This window comes from Pundamilia nyererei, unplaced genomic scaffold (genome assembly GCF_000239375.1).
Source record: "Pundamilia nyererei isolate P.nyererei 1_Seehausen unplaced genomic scaffold, PunNye1.0 scaffold00407, whole genome shotgun sequence".
NCBI classification, from domain to species: Eukaryota; Metazoa; Chordata; class Actinopteri; order Cichliformes; family Cichlidae; genus Pundamilia; species Pundamilia nyererei.
The window spans coordinates 166,367-180,607 of record NW_005187808.1 but is presented as its reverse complement, the minus strand read 5'-3'; the positions used below and the strand labels follow the sequence as shown (position 1 = coordinate 180,607).

Below are 14,241 nucleotides of genomic sequence, written 5' to 3'. Positions count from 1 at the left end.
GACCCATGATTACAGAAATGTAGGATTTGCAGGTTTTGTGGGTCTGCGCTGCTCCGAAGCATTGTGTGTACTTTTTGTCTCATTTATTATTTTTCACCTTTTTCAAATTTAAAGCCACATCTTTGCAGGCAGAATGATTTTTTATTTTTCAGAGAGATATTTTCTTGTCTGGGCAAGAAAATGTCTTGAAACTGAGGTGCAGTTTCTTAGCTTTGACAAGCATCCAGCAGATAAATATGTCACATTAAAGATCTTCCAACACTTAGCAGAGACGATTCTTTTTTATTTCATTATCACATGTACAACATAATATTCATCTCAACGCCCTCTGTGACGTTCCTTTCCAGTGTTGATTATTTGAACAACAGTAATTACACAGCACAACAATATTATGTGGTGAGTGATTATTTCTTTTTTCAATATTAAAAGCACTTGTGGTTTAAGAAAATTAGTGTCATCTCAGCCCACGAGTCCAGATTTTCATTTTTAATTTGTTATGCGCAGCGGGGAGAGCAGAGTTCATTCCCTGACATTTACAGACTTCTCAGAGCGCTTTGCGTGCATCGTATTGTGCTTCATTTGCTTAAACACTTGAAGACAGAGGAGCATTTCAAAACAGGAAACAACAATAATAGAGGTCAACAACAGCACGGTTACCGCTGCTTCCTGCAAGACGATCTTTCAAATATATATTTTTTTCCTTTTCATCTCCCTATGCACTATTTTGTGTCTTGTTTTTAATTTATCTGTTTTTTTGTCCACTTGTTCAGGTACAAGCGTTAAAGAAATTTGCTTTTGCCGCTACGATGTCCTCCCCTGATGAGCGCACAGCCACAAAGAAAAGTAAAAAGCAGAGTTTTGCTAAAAATGGACAAACAACCCTTCAAAGACCTCCTCAGGATAGCATCCGTTCTCGCTTTTATCACATCGTCCTTTATGCAGTGCAAAGAATCTGACAACAATTCACCAATAAGTTAAGTTCATGTGTGGCATGCTCCGCCAGCACACACACACACACACACACACACCCACACACACACACAGATCAGGCAGCAGGTAGGTTCTGGTCCTACATGAGCACACAGCTTTTGGCTCGGTCCTTTCTAATGGCAGGCGGACGCTCGTGAATCTCAGTCCGAGGTGGCTGCTGGGAAACCCGCTTGAGGCCATGGCGTGATCCGGCGTGTTTGAGCTGAGGCCGATGAATGTTGGACACAGATGCCAGGGTGGTGACGTGAAATACATCGCGGACGCTGTTCTCCGAATACTTTGAGGTGCACTCTGCATAGGCCACGGCGCCAATCTGCCTCGCCAAAGTGGTTCCCTAAAAGCACAGAATGTGAGTTAGTCAGGATTAAAAATGAAAAGCCAAGACTTAAAATTGATGTTTTGACCACTTGAACACTGCAAAACAAGATGTAAACACACAACTGATATATTATTACTTCTTAATGAGCTGTAATGTTACCACATTTTAGGTTCCATCTAATATTCAGCCTCCTTCTCGTTTGATTTTCGTCTCTAGAGGGAAATCCGTGGCTATTGCAGCTTTATGTTACAGCGCCTTCAATAGTTAGTTCCTAGCTCTCTATCTGCCTTTAAAAAAAATTAGAGTTTTTTTTTTTCACTGAAAACATTTTCTGCCTCCTGCTGCTTTTCCAAAAAAGGTTCATAAGAGTGCTAAAAGCTAAACGAAGCTGTGGGTCAGAAAACCAGAACAATGAGTTAATAGTATAACACTTCACCCTGCAGAGGCGAGCTGTAGCCGGCTAATCATTCTTACTGGGTTCGTGTCTGAGTGGCTCCAACCTGAGTGCAGTCACACATGCAACTAGTATTTACTACATATGGCTGACAATATTACACCATCACAAGGAATAACACAGCAATTGCTTCATATCACTTTTTCTAGTAAATAAAACTAAGATGAGGTTTTAGTTTTAATCTAGAATCCTTTTGAGTCTTTTAAGTCTGCATCTCTGTTAATACGTCTCTGTTAGCTTTATTCTGGTAGGCTTTTGGAGGTTGTGTCTTGTATTTAGTTTTACTTCCTTTATTACTTTCAGCTGTCTTTTTACCCAGTGTGTCCACTCAACCCAGTATCTATTTAAAGCCTCATTTTGACCAAGTACCTTGTTGTGCCATACTGTGTTCTAGCTTTGTTTGTGCCTTGTGTGTTTCCTTGCAGTGTTATCTTGTGTTTATTTTATAAAGGCTTGCTTTTTGTGTTTACCACCTCCTGCCTACGAGCATGTCGTTTGGCCCCATCTGCATGCATTTCATCATAACATTTCAATGTGAGACACACAGTTTGGAAATAGTATAAAATAAACCTATGGATATATGCAAAGCAGGTTGGCAAGTACCGTTTTATGATTTGTCATTTTGGCTGTTTTCGCTCATTCTGCATTTACTTAATGTCAGTCAGTCACAGCAGAGGGAAAATAGCACGGTGGTTTCCGGATGATTGTACTGATTTTTTTTTTCCACCTCACACTTTGAGACCGAGTGCTGATTTTTCAGAATCCCACAGCCTCAAGCTGCGGGAGACCACAGTCACCAAACAACTGCAGTTCCACTTGGACTGACTGCAGATTGGCAATATTTGCAAATAACTGCCATCTAATTTATAATATATGTGTCTCTTTGATAATTGGGGCTCGATTAAACTGGCTGCCAACTGGTTGTATTGTGGTTATATTCCTTTATAACAGTCGCTGAGCACTTATGGCACTTTACAGTTAAATCACCATCCTGCATGAACTACATCAGGATTGCATTTTTTAAAGCAGATTGAATTGTGTCAAGTTGCAGACTGATAGCAGACTGAATCAGTCTTGTTGGAGTTTTTCTGTTACCTTAATGCACTAAAGACTGCAAGTGTTTGTTGATGTTATTCCCATCTTCTTAAGAAACCATCTTAAAGGCAACAGCTGCAGTAATTCTGTTCGTGCTGCCATTTCCAACCACTCTTTGTCCCAGTGTGACTCTAACACTAAGCATTTTTATTTACGCCCTTCAAACCTGAACATGCACAGATGCTACCAGGCAGACATATATGCCAGACATATTAAACAGACCCACCAATAAACAGGCTTTACCCTTTAAGCTCCCTGAGAGCCACATTTTTTAAATTGTCCTGAGAATTCACAACGAGCGAGTGTGCATCATGTGACTACCGCGCGCAATCTCAACTCAATCACCATCCCTCACCTAAACCGAATTGAGTTTTTTGAGTACTGAATAAAGATCTGACCTTAACAGTGGCCTGCTGTGTTCACATGCATCTCAACTTCATTCTCGAAATATCATACAGAGTTCCCGTGGGACAATGGCTTGAGAGAAGAATAGTTTGAAAGCATGTTCTAAGGTTTGGTGCACACGCTTCAAGGCAAAAAACAGCCTTCACAATACATCCAGTCACTTCTTTCTGTTACTATAAAAATGCCGTGTAGTGTAGCTTTGAAATACAGCTTAGTTTATGTTTGTTTGTCATCCAAAAGCAACTGACTCACCTAAAGAGCTGCTGAGAGCTAGTACTTAGAGCTAAAAACATACGAAACCTTGTGTGTGGATGAGAGATGGGTCATGTAGTGGAAACTATGCTTTATTTTATTTATTTATTCTTAGATGTCCTTAAACCACATTGAACCACTAGAATTCTGTGGAAAGCCTTGTGTAACCCAATGAAATAAAATAAAGCACAACATTTTTAAAAGCCACTCATTACTCTGAGTGCAGACACAGTGGACATTTTTAAAAGTATTCTCTAAATATTTGTTATTGTAAGCATTTGTCACATGCTGCTAGACGATCCCTTCCCTGCTTCTGTGGATGGCAGAACACTGCACTTGGTCATGTGCACTAACACCTCCCTCTTAATAAAAGCCTGCAACCTCTGAGGTCTGATAGCTGATTGCTAGCCAGGGCATACGGAGAATATCCCCCACACTATGAAATATTCAAAGCCTTTCTTTGCAGTTGCAAAAACTTTATTCCCTCGAAGGTTTAGCCCCATTTCACACCTGGACAGCTTCGGCTTCATATGTAGTACTATTTTGCTCACCTGTTTTCCAGCAGTGCTTTCTAGTGATTTAGGTAGCAAAACAAAACAAAACATTTTCATTCTGTCATCCTGAGTTTGAGTCACATTATTTCTTTATTTTTTGATCATGCAATTTCCTTGGAAAATGTACAACAAATGAAAGCGTAGGTGTTCAGCCTTCGGTGCTACTGATGCACCATATTGAAGCAGCATCTAGCTGCCATATGGGGCGACATTACTTCTGCTCGTGTGAAAAATATTAAAGGCTCGAGCTGTATTATTTTTGTAATACTGGAAACGCTCCAGCACTTCAAGTGTTTATTTTGACGCCCTTAAGCCAATTACAGCAACAGTGACACAGTTGGTTTGCGGTTTGTTCTGCTGACTGCGCTCTCCCCTGGGGTTCGCATCAGTTGGTCAAGTGGGTGAAACGTAAAGTTCCCGGCTTGTTTCAGTCTGTTTACAGTGCAGCTCTTTAAATAGGGTCCACTAAGAAACCGCACTTTCAATAATTACTTAGGCAATCAAAAACCTGTCCCCTACCACATTTTTTATCCGTTGTTTCACTCTAGAAGTCTTCAGCACAGATATAAAATCAGCAACATTAAGGACCATCATAAGGCCTTTAATTATAGGGCCATATCAAATGTAATGTTTATTACAACCAATAAATATGGATTAACAATACTTGATCCATCCCTTCATCCTTTTTCTACTGCTTATCCAGGTCTGGGCCCTGGCTTCAGACTAATCTCGGCTCACTGTACCATCATCCTCCAGGTCTGCACTAGAGTCCCCTCCCAAGTCAGACCCAGAGTCCCAGGGACATGCATGAAACACTTCATCTGTGTGGGATTGTGGAAGAAAGCTTAAATGAGAGCACCAATCCTGACAGTGAACCTGGACACCCTGCAGATGAAGCTCTTTCTGCCCCTTGCGTTTTATTCCTTCAGCCGCTAGAAACGGCTCAGGGCCATAGCAATAAGGGCAGGAACATAAAATAAATGGTAAATGAATAGCTTCAATCACAAAAATCACTAATTTGTAGCAGTGGATGGGGCTTGCATGCCCAACTCAGCCCATGAGCAATATTGTCTGGGGCAACGTGCCTCTAACAGGTTCTCCTGAGGCAAATGGCATCTGGTTGAGGGGCTGTTGTCCAAACAAAACCCCTCAAAACCCAAAACATCAGAATGTCTTATAGTGAGTGCCTAAAGGCAAGCAACAGATGGCTGGGCTACATTGGATTGCCCTCTTGAGTGCCCACCACTTGAGTCCAGTGTTTTGTGCAGCAGGCATCACGTGGAGGCCTTTGAAAACCAATCCTCAGTTGGTGTACAAGCACATTACTCAGCCTTTGTTTTTTCACTGTTATCTGGTTGCTATGCTATTAACACTAAAAAATGATTACGTATGGATGTAAATAATTCAATGTATATGCATTAAAAGACATGTTAAATGACCTGCATAGCTGCAGTAACGTCTTAAAAAAATATGTTGATGTTTCGGTCCAATAAGAAGCTTCTATGAATTTTGAGCCAAAGCAAAATATATATAACAAGAAACGAATCTGAGGTTGTGATGAACCAATTTTGATGTCATTATTGACAGGACAATACAGGTCGTTACCTTTGCTTTGTCAGAGATGTGGGAAAATATTAATTTGTTGACAAAAGGCTGCCAAGGCGAGCAAATTCACATTTACATGAAAATAAGCTATTAAAATTCATGCGTGCCGCTGCTCATTGCTCCAAGACACAAACAAAACAATCGTATTATCGCACATCCTGCTGCTTGTCTTCTTCTTCCTTCAGTTCCAGCTCCTTTATAGTCGTTGTGCTTTCACATTTGTGGAAGTTATGATCTGACGCAAGTCTCATTCTTCAAATGCACTTTCAAAAATATTTGCCTGTGTGCAGAAGGGAGGAAAGTAATAGGTGCTGTTTGTCTGTGCTGATACCATATAATTTCTACTACAGGCGAATAAATGTCACTGCAGTTGAAAACCGCAATGAACTGTGCATTTGAAACTATACGTCATGCATATTCTTAAAGTTATGATTTTCTTAAGCACCAACTGCTCACGGGCAGCATTTCTGCAGCACTGTCGGGGTACAGAAAAAGGCAAGCAGCTAATTTCCATTCAAATTTTAGAGGCGAGCGGTGCTTTCTGTGAACTCCTCACCTGCTCATGTGTGACAGGAATGAGTCTGTGTTTGGAAAGCTCTCTCATGACGTTGAGGTCCGTCCTCATGTCCAACTTGCAGCCGACAAGCACCACTTTGGCATTGGGGCAGAACTCCTGTGTTTCACCTTGCCACTGTGCATCAGAGAGACAAACATATATCAGTGCACATGACCTCTATTATGCTACAGTACGAGAGTATTCTGAGTACTTGAGCACTATGTTCATAGTTGCATCTCATTTGAAAACCTTGGACATTAACGTCTTACTAATATGCTCTTCTGGGAAGCCTTTCATAAGATTTTAGGACCTGGTTGAAGCGAACGCACTGTTGATGTCGGTAAATACGGTTTGGAAATAAGGCTGGGTGGATTTTAGGTAAGATTTGTTTGCAGGCTTGTCAAGTCCTTTCTCTCTGAACTGGAGAAACGGAGAAAAAAAAATCTTCCTCAAACTATTTCCAAAGCACATTTTTCTCTAAATTACCATTTTTAAATTGTAGCTTTAAGAGCTCCATAATTGGAATGAAGGCGCCTAGTTCACAGCTTAAAAAATGCCCGTGTATGCAGACATGTGGGAACAGTCTACAATTATTAAAATGCTCATAAATGAGGTGCTGAATTGAGATTTATTTGACTTGGGAGCAGTTCCTTTCCATCAGGTCATAAATTCTTATCTCCTGCCTTGAGAGGGCCTTAATCCCATCTGCAAATCTGCTGTCCAGCAGTTTAACTTCTCACCGTGCTGCAGTGATATTCAGTTAGTTTATCTGTGTAGTCTCTTTGCAGATTAACAGACTGCAGATTGATGGCATTCAAAATGTGGAACTGACAGGCTGGTCATATAAAAACTGTAAAAGAAACACTAAAATCTAAAATAATTAAAATAAAATGAATTTCTAAAAAATAACTTAATAATATACACAAACTATCTCAATTAGTTTGCTTGTCATTTTAATTGAATTTTAATGTTATTTTTTTATATGTGTGTTCTTCTTGCCTGTGTTTAATTGCGTGATTTTTGTAACTATGAGATACTTGCTGCTGCCTATCTTGGCCAGGTCTCCCTTGAAAAAGAGGTTTTTAATCTCAGTTGGATCTTCCTGGTTAAAGAAATGTTAAATAAAATAAAATAAAATAAAATAAAATAAAGATGTTACCGATATCATTCCTCTGTGTTCTAATGTACCAAATAAAAGAAATCAAAAAGAGCAAATATGATACCTGTTATACTCATGTACAGCCAATCACTGCAATGATTTTACAACACAAAACGAATAACATAGAGCTCTTCATGGAAAAGCACCAGCTCGTACCATTTATTTGGAATTCTAGGATTTTTGGTATGACCAAATAATATTTTGAGGATTATATGTACTGTATTCTCTGTTCTTCTTGAAGGACATTCAAAGCTCTTCAAAGCCAACACACTTGATATTTACCTCCTCTGTACATATTGACAACCAAATATTTCAAAGTTGGATTCATCATGGCATAAGGCCTGATGCCACTGACTTTCAGTCAAGTGTAATGTGGCATACCTCTAACTTTCTAAGTTTCCCTTCCTTAATAATAGCTTCTTGACAGCCACACTTCCTCTGAGACCATTTCTGATGGGGCTTCAGTGACCAGTAGATGTAGAAGCATCTCTCATGTCATACTGCAACATGCCACGTTTTTGGCTAATAGCTCTTTGGGAAACAACTTGTTGGTGCAAATATGTTATTTTATGCCTGACAAACTGTTTTGTTTATTCAATGAAGGAAACGGGAACAAATTATGTGTTTTTGTGACAGGCCACTAGTAAAGTGCCTAAAGATATAATTTAAAATTGGTTCTTTGCTTTTCTGCGGTATGTAGATATAACACTGTGGTTCATCCTCTGAGTTTTCATAGCTTTAAAAAAATCCTCTGAAAAAGTTTCGTTACACAGCCTGAACTGAAAATGAATTAAAAAGCAGGCAAAGTTAAAAAAAAACAACAACTTTGCAAGTCCAGAGAACTACAACTCACGATCACTTAAAAAATTCCAAGAAAGTTTGGCTCACTGGAAGTAAAATATTAAGACTTTATAACACTACATCATCAAAAATGTGTAAATCTTGAAGTTGAAGGCTGGAGCAACACCCACACAATCACCAGCATTTTCTGGCTTACTGTACCATTAAAATGAAACACTGGCACTGTTGTTCATTGCTCTGAAACTGGAATTTATATCACTCCATGTCTTAAATTTTCCATCGTTTATTTGAAAACTGCAATCAACAAATCAAAGGATAGAAGAGGGGGGGGAAGGGAAATGCTCATGGACATAAATGCTGTATAAAGACCGAGACAGACAATTCTCATTGCAGGCCAAAATATGACTCAAGCTATTAAACTCTCTCTATCGCTCTCGTTCTCTCCGAGACTCCTTTCATTATCTCCTCACACCATGGCAGAGGCGACCGCTTTGAGCACTGTTGCTCCATTTGTTCTCCCTTACAAAGAGATCTTTTCTCCTGGATGCCTGCGTCGCTGCTGTTACGGGCTCTAGCGCGCCGTTGTGCAGAGTGAGCTGTTGCCTTTCAATAGGACCCTGTGCCAAACCGCATGCAACTGGTGAACAGCAGCAATTTAGATGAGTCACAAAGGGCCCATGGGAAGAGCGGCTTATTGTCTGTGTTAATGTTAAGAATTGGTAAGCAGCACAAAGAGGCAGAATGCGAGCTGTTGGAGCCGAGGCGCTGGTTTATCAAAAAAGAAAAACGGAGGTTGTTGTTTTTACTTTCCTCACTTTCTCACTGTGTGCAAACCAAGAACGTGCACATACCACAGCAGTCAGGTAGAGGTGAACCCATTATGCTCATTTTTGCCTGTTTGATCCACGGTTCAAATTAATTATCTCTTCATCATGTCTTATAGTGGACCTAGGTGCATCTGAGTTCATGCGTTTTCTAACACAAGCTGTTTTAGCTACGTTCTCTTAAGCCAACTTTTTTTTTTGTTGGAGCTTCTGTGCTCACAGATGGAACTGTGTGCCTCAGATAGAAGAAGTATTAAAAAAAACAATTTCTTCACCATCAATAAAGCAGGAAAAATGAATCCCCTGAAAGCCGGAATCCTCTTAAAACATGAGAAAAAGGGTTTAATTGATTCTGTTTGGAAGACACATTCCTCTCGTCCGTGCCATTATTTATAATGACTTCATCAATACCAGACGCATATCTGCCAATGCCGAGCGAATTCTCACGTCTACAGGGGGTCCACTTGAGAACCAAATTCAACTTTGACCTTATCAAATGACCTTAGTAATCGCGGTGAATGTGCCGGTCTTACAATGCATGCACGGGATGCCAAAGTGACATGTCGAGCGGTCACTCTATCCAAAGTTTAGAAACAAAGCTTATCCTTTGCTACGATCTCATGCACCTAATTCAATTTTTTATGGCAATCTGCCGCCATGTCTTGTTTCTCTGCAGTTTGCTTTGCTTTAAATGTATTTTCCATTTGCAAGCTTTCAGTCTCAAATAAGTGCACAGCACTTTTTGTTCTGACATCTGTGAGAACCTTCCGCCTAAGCAATTTTTGCAACCTCTAATTTTCCTTTTACAACGACTATTCTCTCAAAGTAATGCTCTGCTACATGAACACTACTTGAGTCTTTATCGCTTCCCCCTTTTCCCTTCTGTACCATTTGTTCGTGCTATCTATCTTTTTTTCTTCCAGAATCTCACTTCATTCCCAATATCCTCATTAATCTCTGTATCTCATGTGTTGGCTTGTCCGCGTATGCCTCTCACAAAGCATTACCCAACCTTAAATGTTATCCCAGTCTCCACCTCTACAGCTGGCAATGTTTTCTCATCGTTTCCTTTTTATTCCCCTATCGTAGATCGACGGATCAGGTTATCAGTGAACGAACACATGGTGGCCTTAACTTGAACACAGACGTGATGGTGAAAGCTGGAAGCTGTATATCTCTGATGACGTAGATCTAGTCACTCTATAGAGGAATCGATTTCCAGTATAAAGAGAAGAGATGACTTCTTCAACCTGCATATTTAATGTGAGTATTGTAATGAGATGGCTGCTTTACCTACACTGCCCTAATTAGAGACAAAATGCACTTTAAATTAAAAAATGAGGACATATTCACACATCTAACAATGTGACACTGACCTTTTTCAGTACGCTGTCCAGCGTCTCCGGTCGACTGATGTCAAAACAGATGAGCACAGCATCTGAGTCAGGATAAGCTAACGGCCGCACATTGTCATAGTAAGCTGAACCTGCAGGGAGAAAATATACACAGACATGAACGGCACTTCCAGATGGATTATATGTAATTTAGTTACTTTCCAAAGAGTTTACTTTTTTTTTTTATCATCACAAGGAGAGTCATTATGGAGCACATTTAGTGGTAATCACTGTGATTAAATGTAATTACCATGAGCTTACCCACTCTGCAGATGACTACAAGTGGGTGTGATTCATTGCTTTCGCAACACAGGGTCCTCGGGTCTGCCTCTGACCATCTTGAATAAGTCAAAGGGACTGACGTGTGACAGCGATATAATGAACGACTCGAACAAAGCGTCACCTGGTATGTTTTTATGGAGTGGCGTGCGTTTTTTTGTCGGGGGCCCAGACTGAACTGAGCGTTGTGACCTGGGCAAGGGGACACATTCCTATCCAGACAGAAAGGCACGGTCTCCCTCGCCGTCATTGTCTTCAGCACTCGGTGCCTTTGTCACCGTGCACAGAGCTTTGGCAACGTTACAAAAAAATGCATTGACAGAAAATTCCCACAGAACCCGACCGAATCCTCTGCAACACAACTGCCAAAGCACAGAAATCAATTTGGCTCGTTTGAAGTTATTTTTAAAAAAAGCCCAACTTTTAAATTGAAAAGTAATGAAGTTTGTGGGATTTAATTCATGTTACAAGTTTACAACTTTTACCCTGAATAATTAAACGTGTGTTATGACTCATTCTGTACTCAAATGACTGAAAAATATTGGCCTGTTAGCCAACTATACGCAGTACTGGGAAAGAAATGTATTTCACTTATGAAGGAGGTGGTCAGTAGAACAAGACTAACTTACTATCAACCAATCAAATCAAACATTTATCAAGATTTTTTTTTTATCTCAATCCAAAGTGCTAACCGATGCACCAATGTGCATGATCATGACTTCACTGCTACTGATCTTTAAGCACTAGACATGGTAAAAACTGTTGATTTCATTTAACAACCTGCCTCACATTGTTCTGTATTCTTACCTATATCGCAGGCAACAACATCACACTGCAGTGGATTAGTGAAAGATTTAATATTACCCACCCAACACACACATATGACAAAAGGAATTAAAAAATAAGTCAGATATATGGAGGGCTGGAGCAGGCAGCTAGCAAGACAACTAAAGGATAATAACCAGACGACAGAAGACATCACAGGTAAAAGAATCCCTTTAAAAAAATATTTTTTTAAATAAACACCTGATGCCATTCCTGACATTACCCCCAACTGGATTTGTGTGTCCTTTAGTGGTCAAACTTTGGTGATCTTTTGCTTATCAGGCAAAAGTGTAAACCACCATGCTAGAAATGAAGATCCAAAGGTCTCTTCATGATCTAAGGCTGTGAGCATGCTCTTATTAGAAAAATGGTTCTTCTATGTACCTTGTGGCCAGATCCAGACGAGCTTTGAAAGCGATCATTAAAATCTGAAAATCAGTTGTAGAAATGCACAGGAAGCCAGTGGAGCTAAGCCAGCGTAGGTAAGAAGTCTGTCTGCAGAAACCAGTAAGAAGCAGAGCTGCTGAATTCGGAACCAGCTGGAAACTGGAAAGTTGCTTCTCATTAATGCCAGAGAGGCAACGATCCAGTCTTGAGAAAATAAATGCTGGCAGTGAGTGCTGTTTGATTTAGTGCTATTAGAATACCTTAAACTCAAAGTGAGAAGAATTTTAAAAGTTTGGGGACCCTGTTTGAACTATTTGTAGCCTACCGTTGCTCATTATAAGTTTAGGTGAGCAGATGTGCTCTGTTTGTGGGTTGTTTATTGACAATTTTACAATGGATCTAACCTTTTACTTGTTAGAAATAAATCCTTGGGGCGGGGGCAGCCTCATGTTAGCTCACGGATTTTAGTAATTCAATTATAGGATTAAAATCTTATCATAATAGTTGATAAAACATAAAACTAAGACATTTCAAATTGTGATTACACAGCATCTCCACACCTGGAGGCACAGGACTGCAAAAAAAGGAAAAAAGTAGACACATTTACCCTCATTAGTGTTGCGCCGTCAGAATTTGGCCCCAAAGCAAAAATGTGTTCGCGCACGTGTGTTGCTGTGGTCAAAAATGTCAAACTAAAGGGCACAACCATTTTCTCCCCTGTCTCTTTGACTAATTCCTGCCCCCAGCTTTCACGCATACCACACACACCCACTTTCCCCTTTTGTGCTTTAGCATTTTGCAGGTGCAGGATACGTCTTTAACGTCCACAGAAAATGAGGATGATTAATGGAAGCAGGGCTTAAGAAAGAGAGGGAGCATGGAAGTGCATCTGACAGTTGCCATAAACCACCGAACAACCTCCTCAGACTCCCTTCGCACGCGTACTAGCTGAGATGGCTGTTCTTTAGCTGCATCAGATGGCAGTCATAAAGTGCAAAAGTTTGAGTCTTTGTCTCTGCAGTTGGTCCTTTGCATTTTTACATATTTCTTATTTGATTATGACACCGTTTTCTCCTTTAGGTTTGTGTCAGTGGCAGAAATATAGGTCACAGAGAAAACTGTGAAGAGAAGCAAGAAAAACACAGGCATGCAAGTTTAAACTTTCTATATGAAATATTGCTCGCTCATTCTGGGCAGTAGGATGAGATGTTGTAAAAGAAGTCATTTGCAGAGATGCTCAGTAAGCAGTTCCTCTTACACCAGGTCTATATAGGCTACAACTGTGCAGAGTAATGTGTTTTGTTCAGGTACCATCACTGAGACTCATGCCGACTTGCAAAATGCCAAAGGACGTACAATTCTGACTCCAAAGTAGTTGGGATGTTAATGAAAATAAAACAAAATGCAGTGATCCTCCTGCGAATCAGGGGTTCTCAAAGTTTGGACAAGCAAGTGCCAATTTAGAGGGGGGGGGGAGTGTGTACTTAGAAATGTGTTCAAATGGTGGTGGTTTATGTTTTACACTTTTAACTGTTTTATTTACTTAAATCATAATCTAGGCATTTGTTTTTTAACACTGTAATATCAGTATTTCTTTATGTATATCATGTGCCTCTGAGGTTTCCTGTTAAAGTTTCTGTTTCTGTCTAGTTTTCTCATCAGAACTTAGCTTAATCCATCCATCGTCATCCGCTTTGTCCGGTTAGGGTTAGGGTTAGGGTTAGCTTAATGTAGTTTTAATTTGCTTTTATTGGTCACTTTGCTGCTGCATTGCAAATTGTGAGCATCACATTAGAGCTAATATAGTTTTTTATTTTTATTTTATTTTGGCTTTTGACTTTTTGTTTTTGATTCGGTTTTTTTTCCAGGTGGTTCCCAGAGTGGATTTTCTTGTTTTAGTTTATTTTTTATTAGTTTACGTGTTTTTTATTATTATTATTATACGATTAAAACACACAACATTTTAAAAACAGTTAAATCACAGCCATGTAGATACCCAGAGCCTCAATAAACATGTCCTTCATCAGACAAAACTAAATATTTTCTTTTCACATCTAGTTTTAGTTTGTAGTTAGTTTAAATTAACTGCAATAACCTTGCATCACATACTTGTTATAGCAGTCAGTCCTTTGTGATTCTTGATTAGGACTGTCATTTCTGCATTAAAACTTCTAAAAACATCTTGTCCAGTTCTACATATTTCATTAGCTTGTGCATTCGCATCATGCCAAATATTTCCAACAAATGTTCAAACTCACAGAAATCATTTTTGTCGGTGTAATGATCTGTTTCATTTCAGTCGCCTGGAGTCACATCCTGTCAGTTCAACTCTGTACAACAAA

At 39.7% G+C, this 14,241-nt stretch overlaps 1 protein-coding gene across 1 annotated transcript in view; it reads right to left on the bottom strand.

Moving 5' to 3' along the window:
• Nucleotides 1–262: 262 nt before the first annotated feature.
• Nucleotides 263–14,241, bottom strand: part of LOC102195949 (rho-related GTP-binding protein RhoN-like) — a 34,452-nt gene continuing 20,473 nt past the window's right edge. Inside the window, exons 3-5 of the mRNA XM_005753144.1 lie at nucleotides 10,391–10,500; nucleotides 6,231–6,365; nucleotides 263–1,324 (exon numbers count right to left, since the gene is read on the bottom strand). Of these exons, the coding sequence (XP_005753201.1) occupies nucleotides 1,070–1,324; nucleotides 6,231–6,365; nucleotides 10,391–10,500 (500 nt within the window). The 3' untranslated portion in view covers nucleotides 263–1,069. The remainder of the gene's footprint in view (nucleotides 1,325–6,230; nucleotides 6,366–10,390; nucleotides 10,501–14,241) is intronic.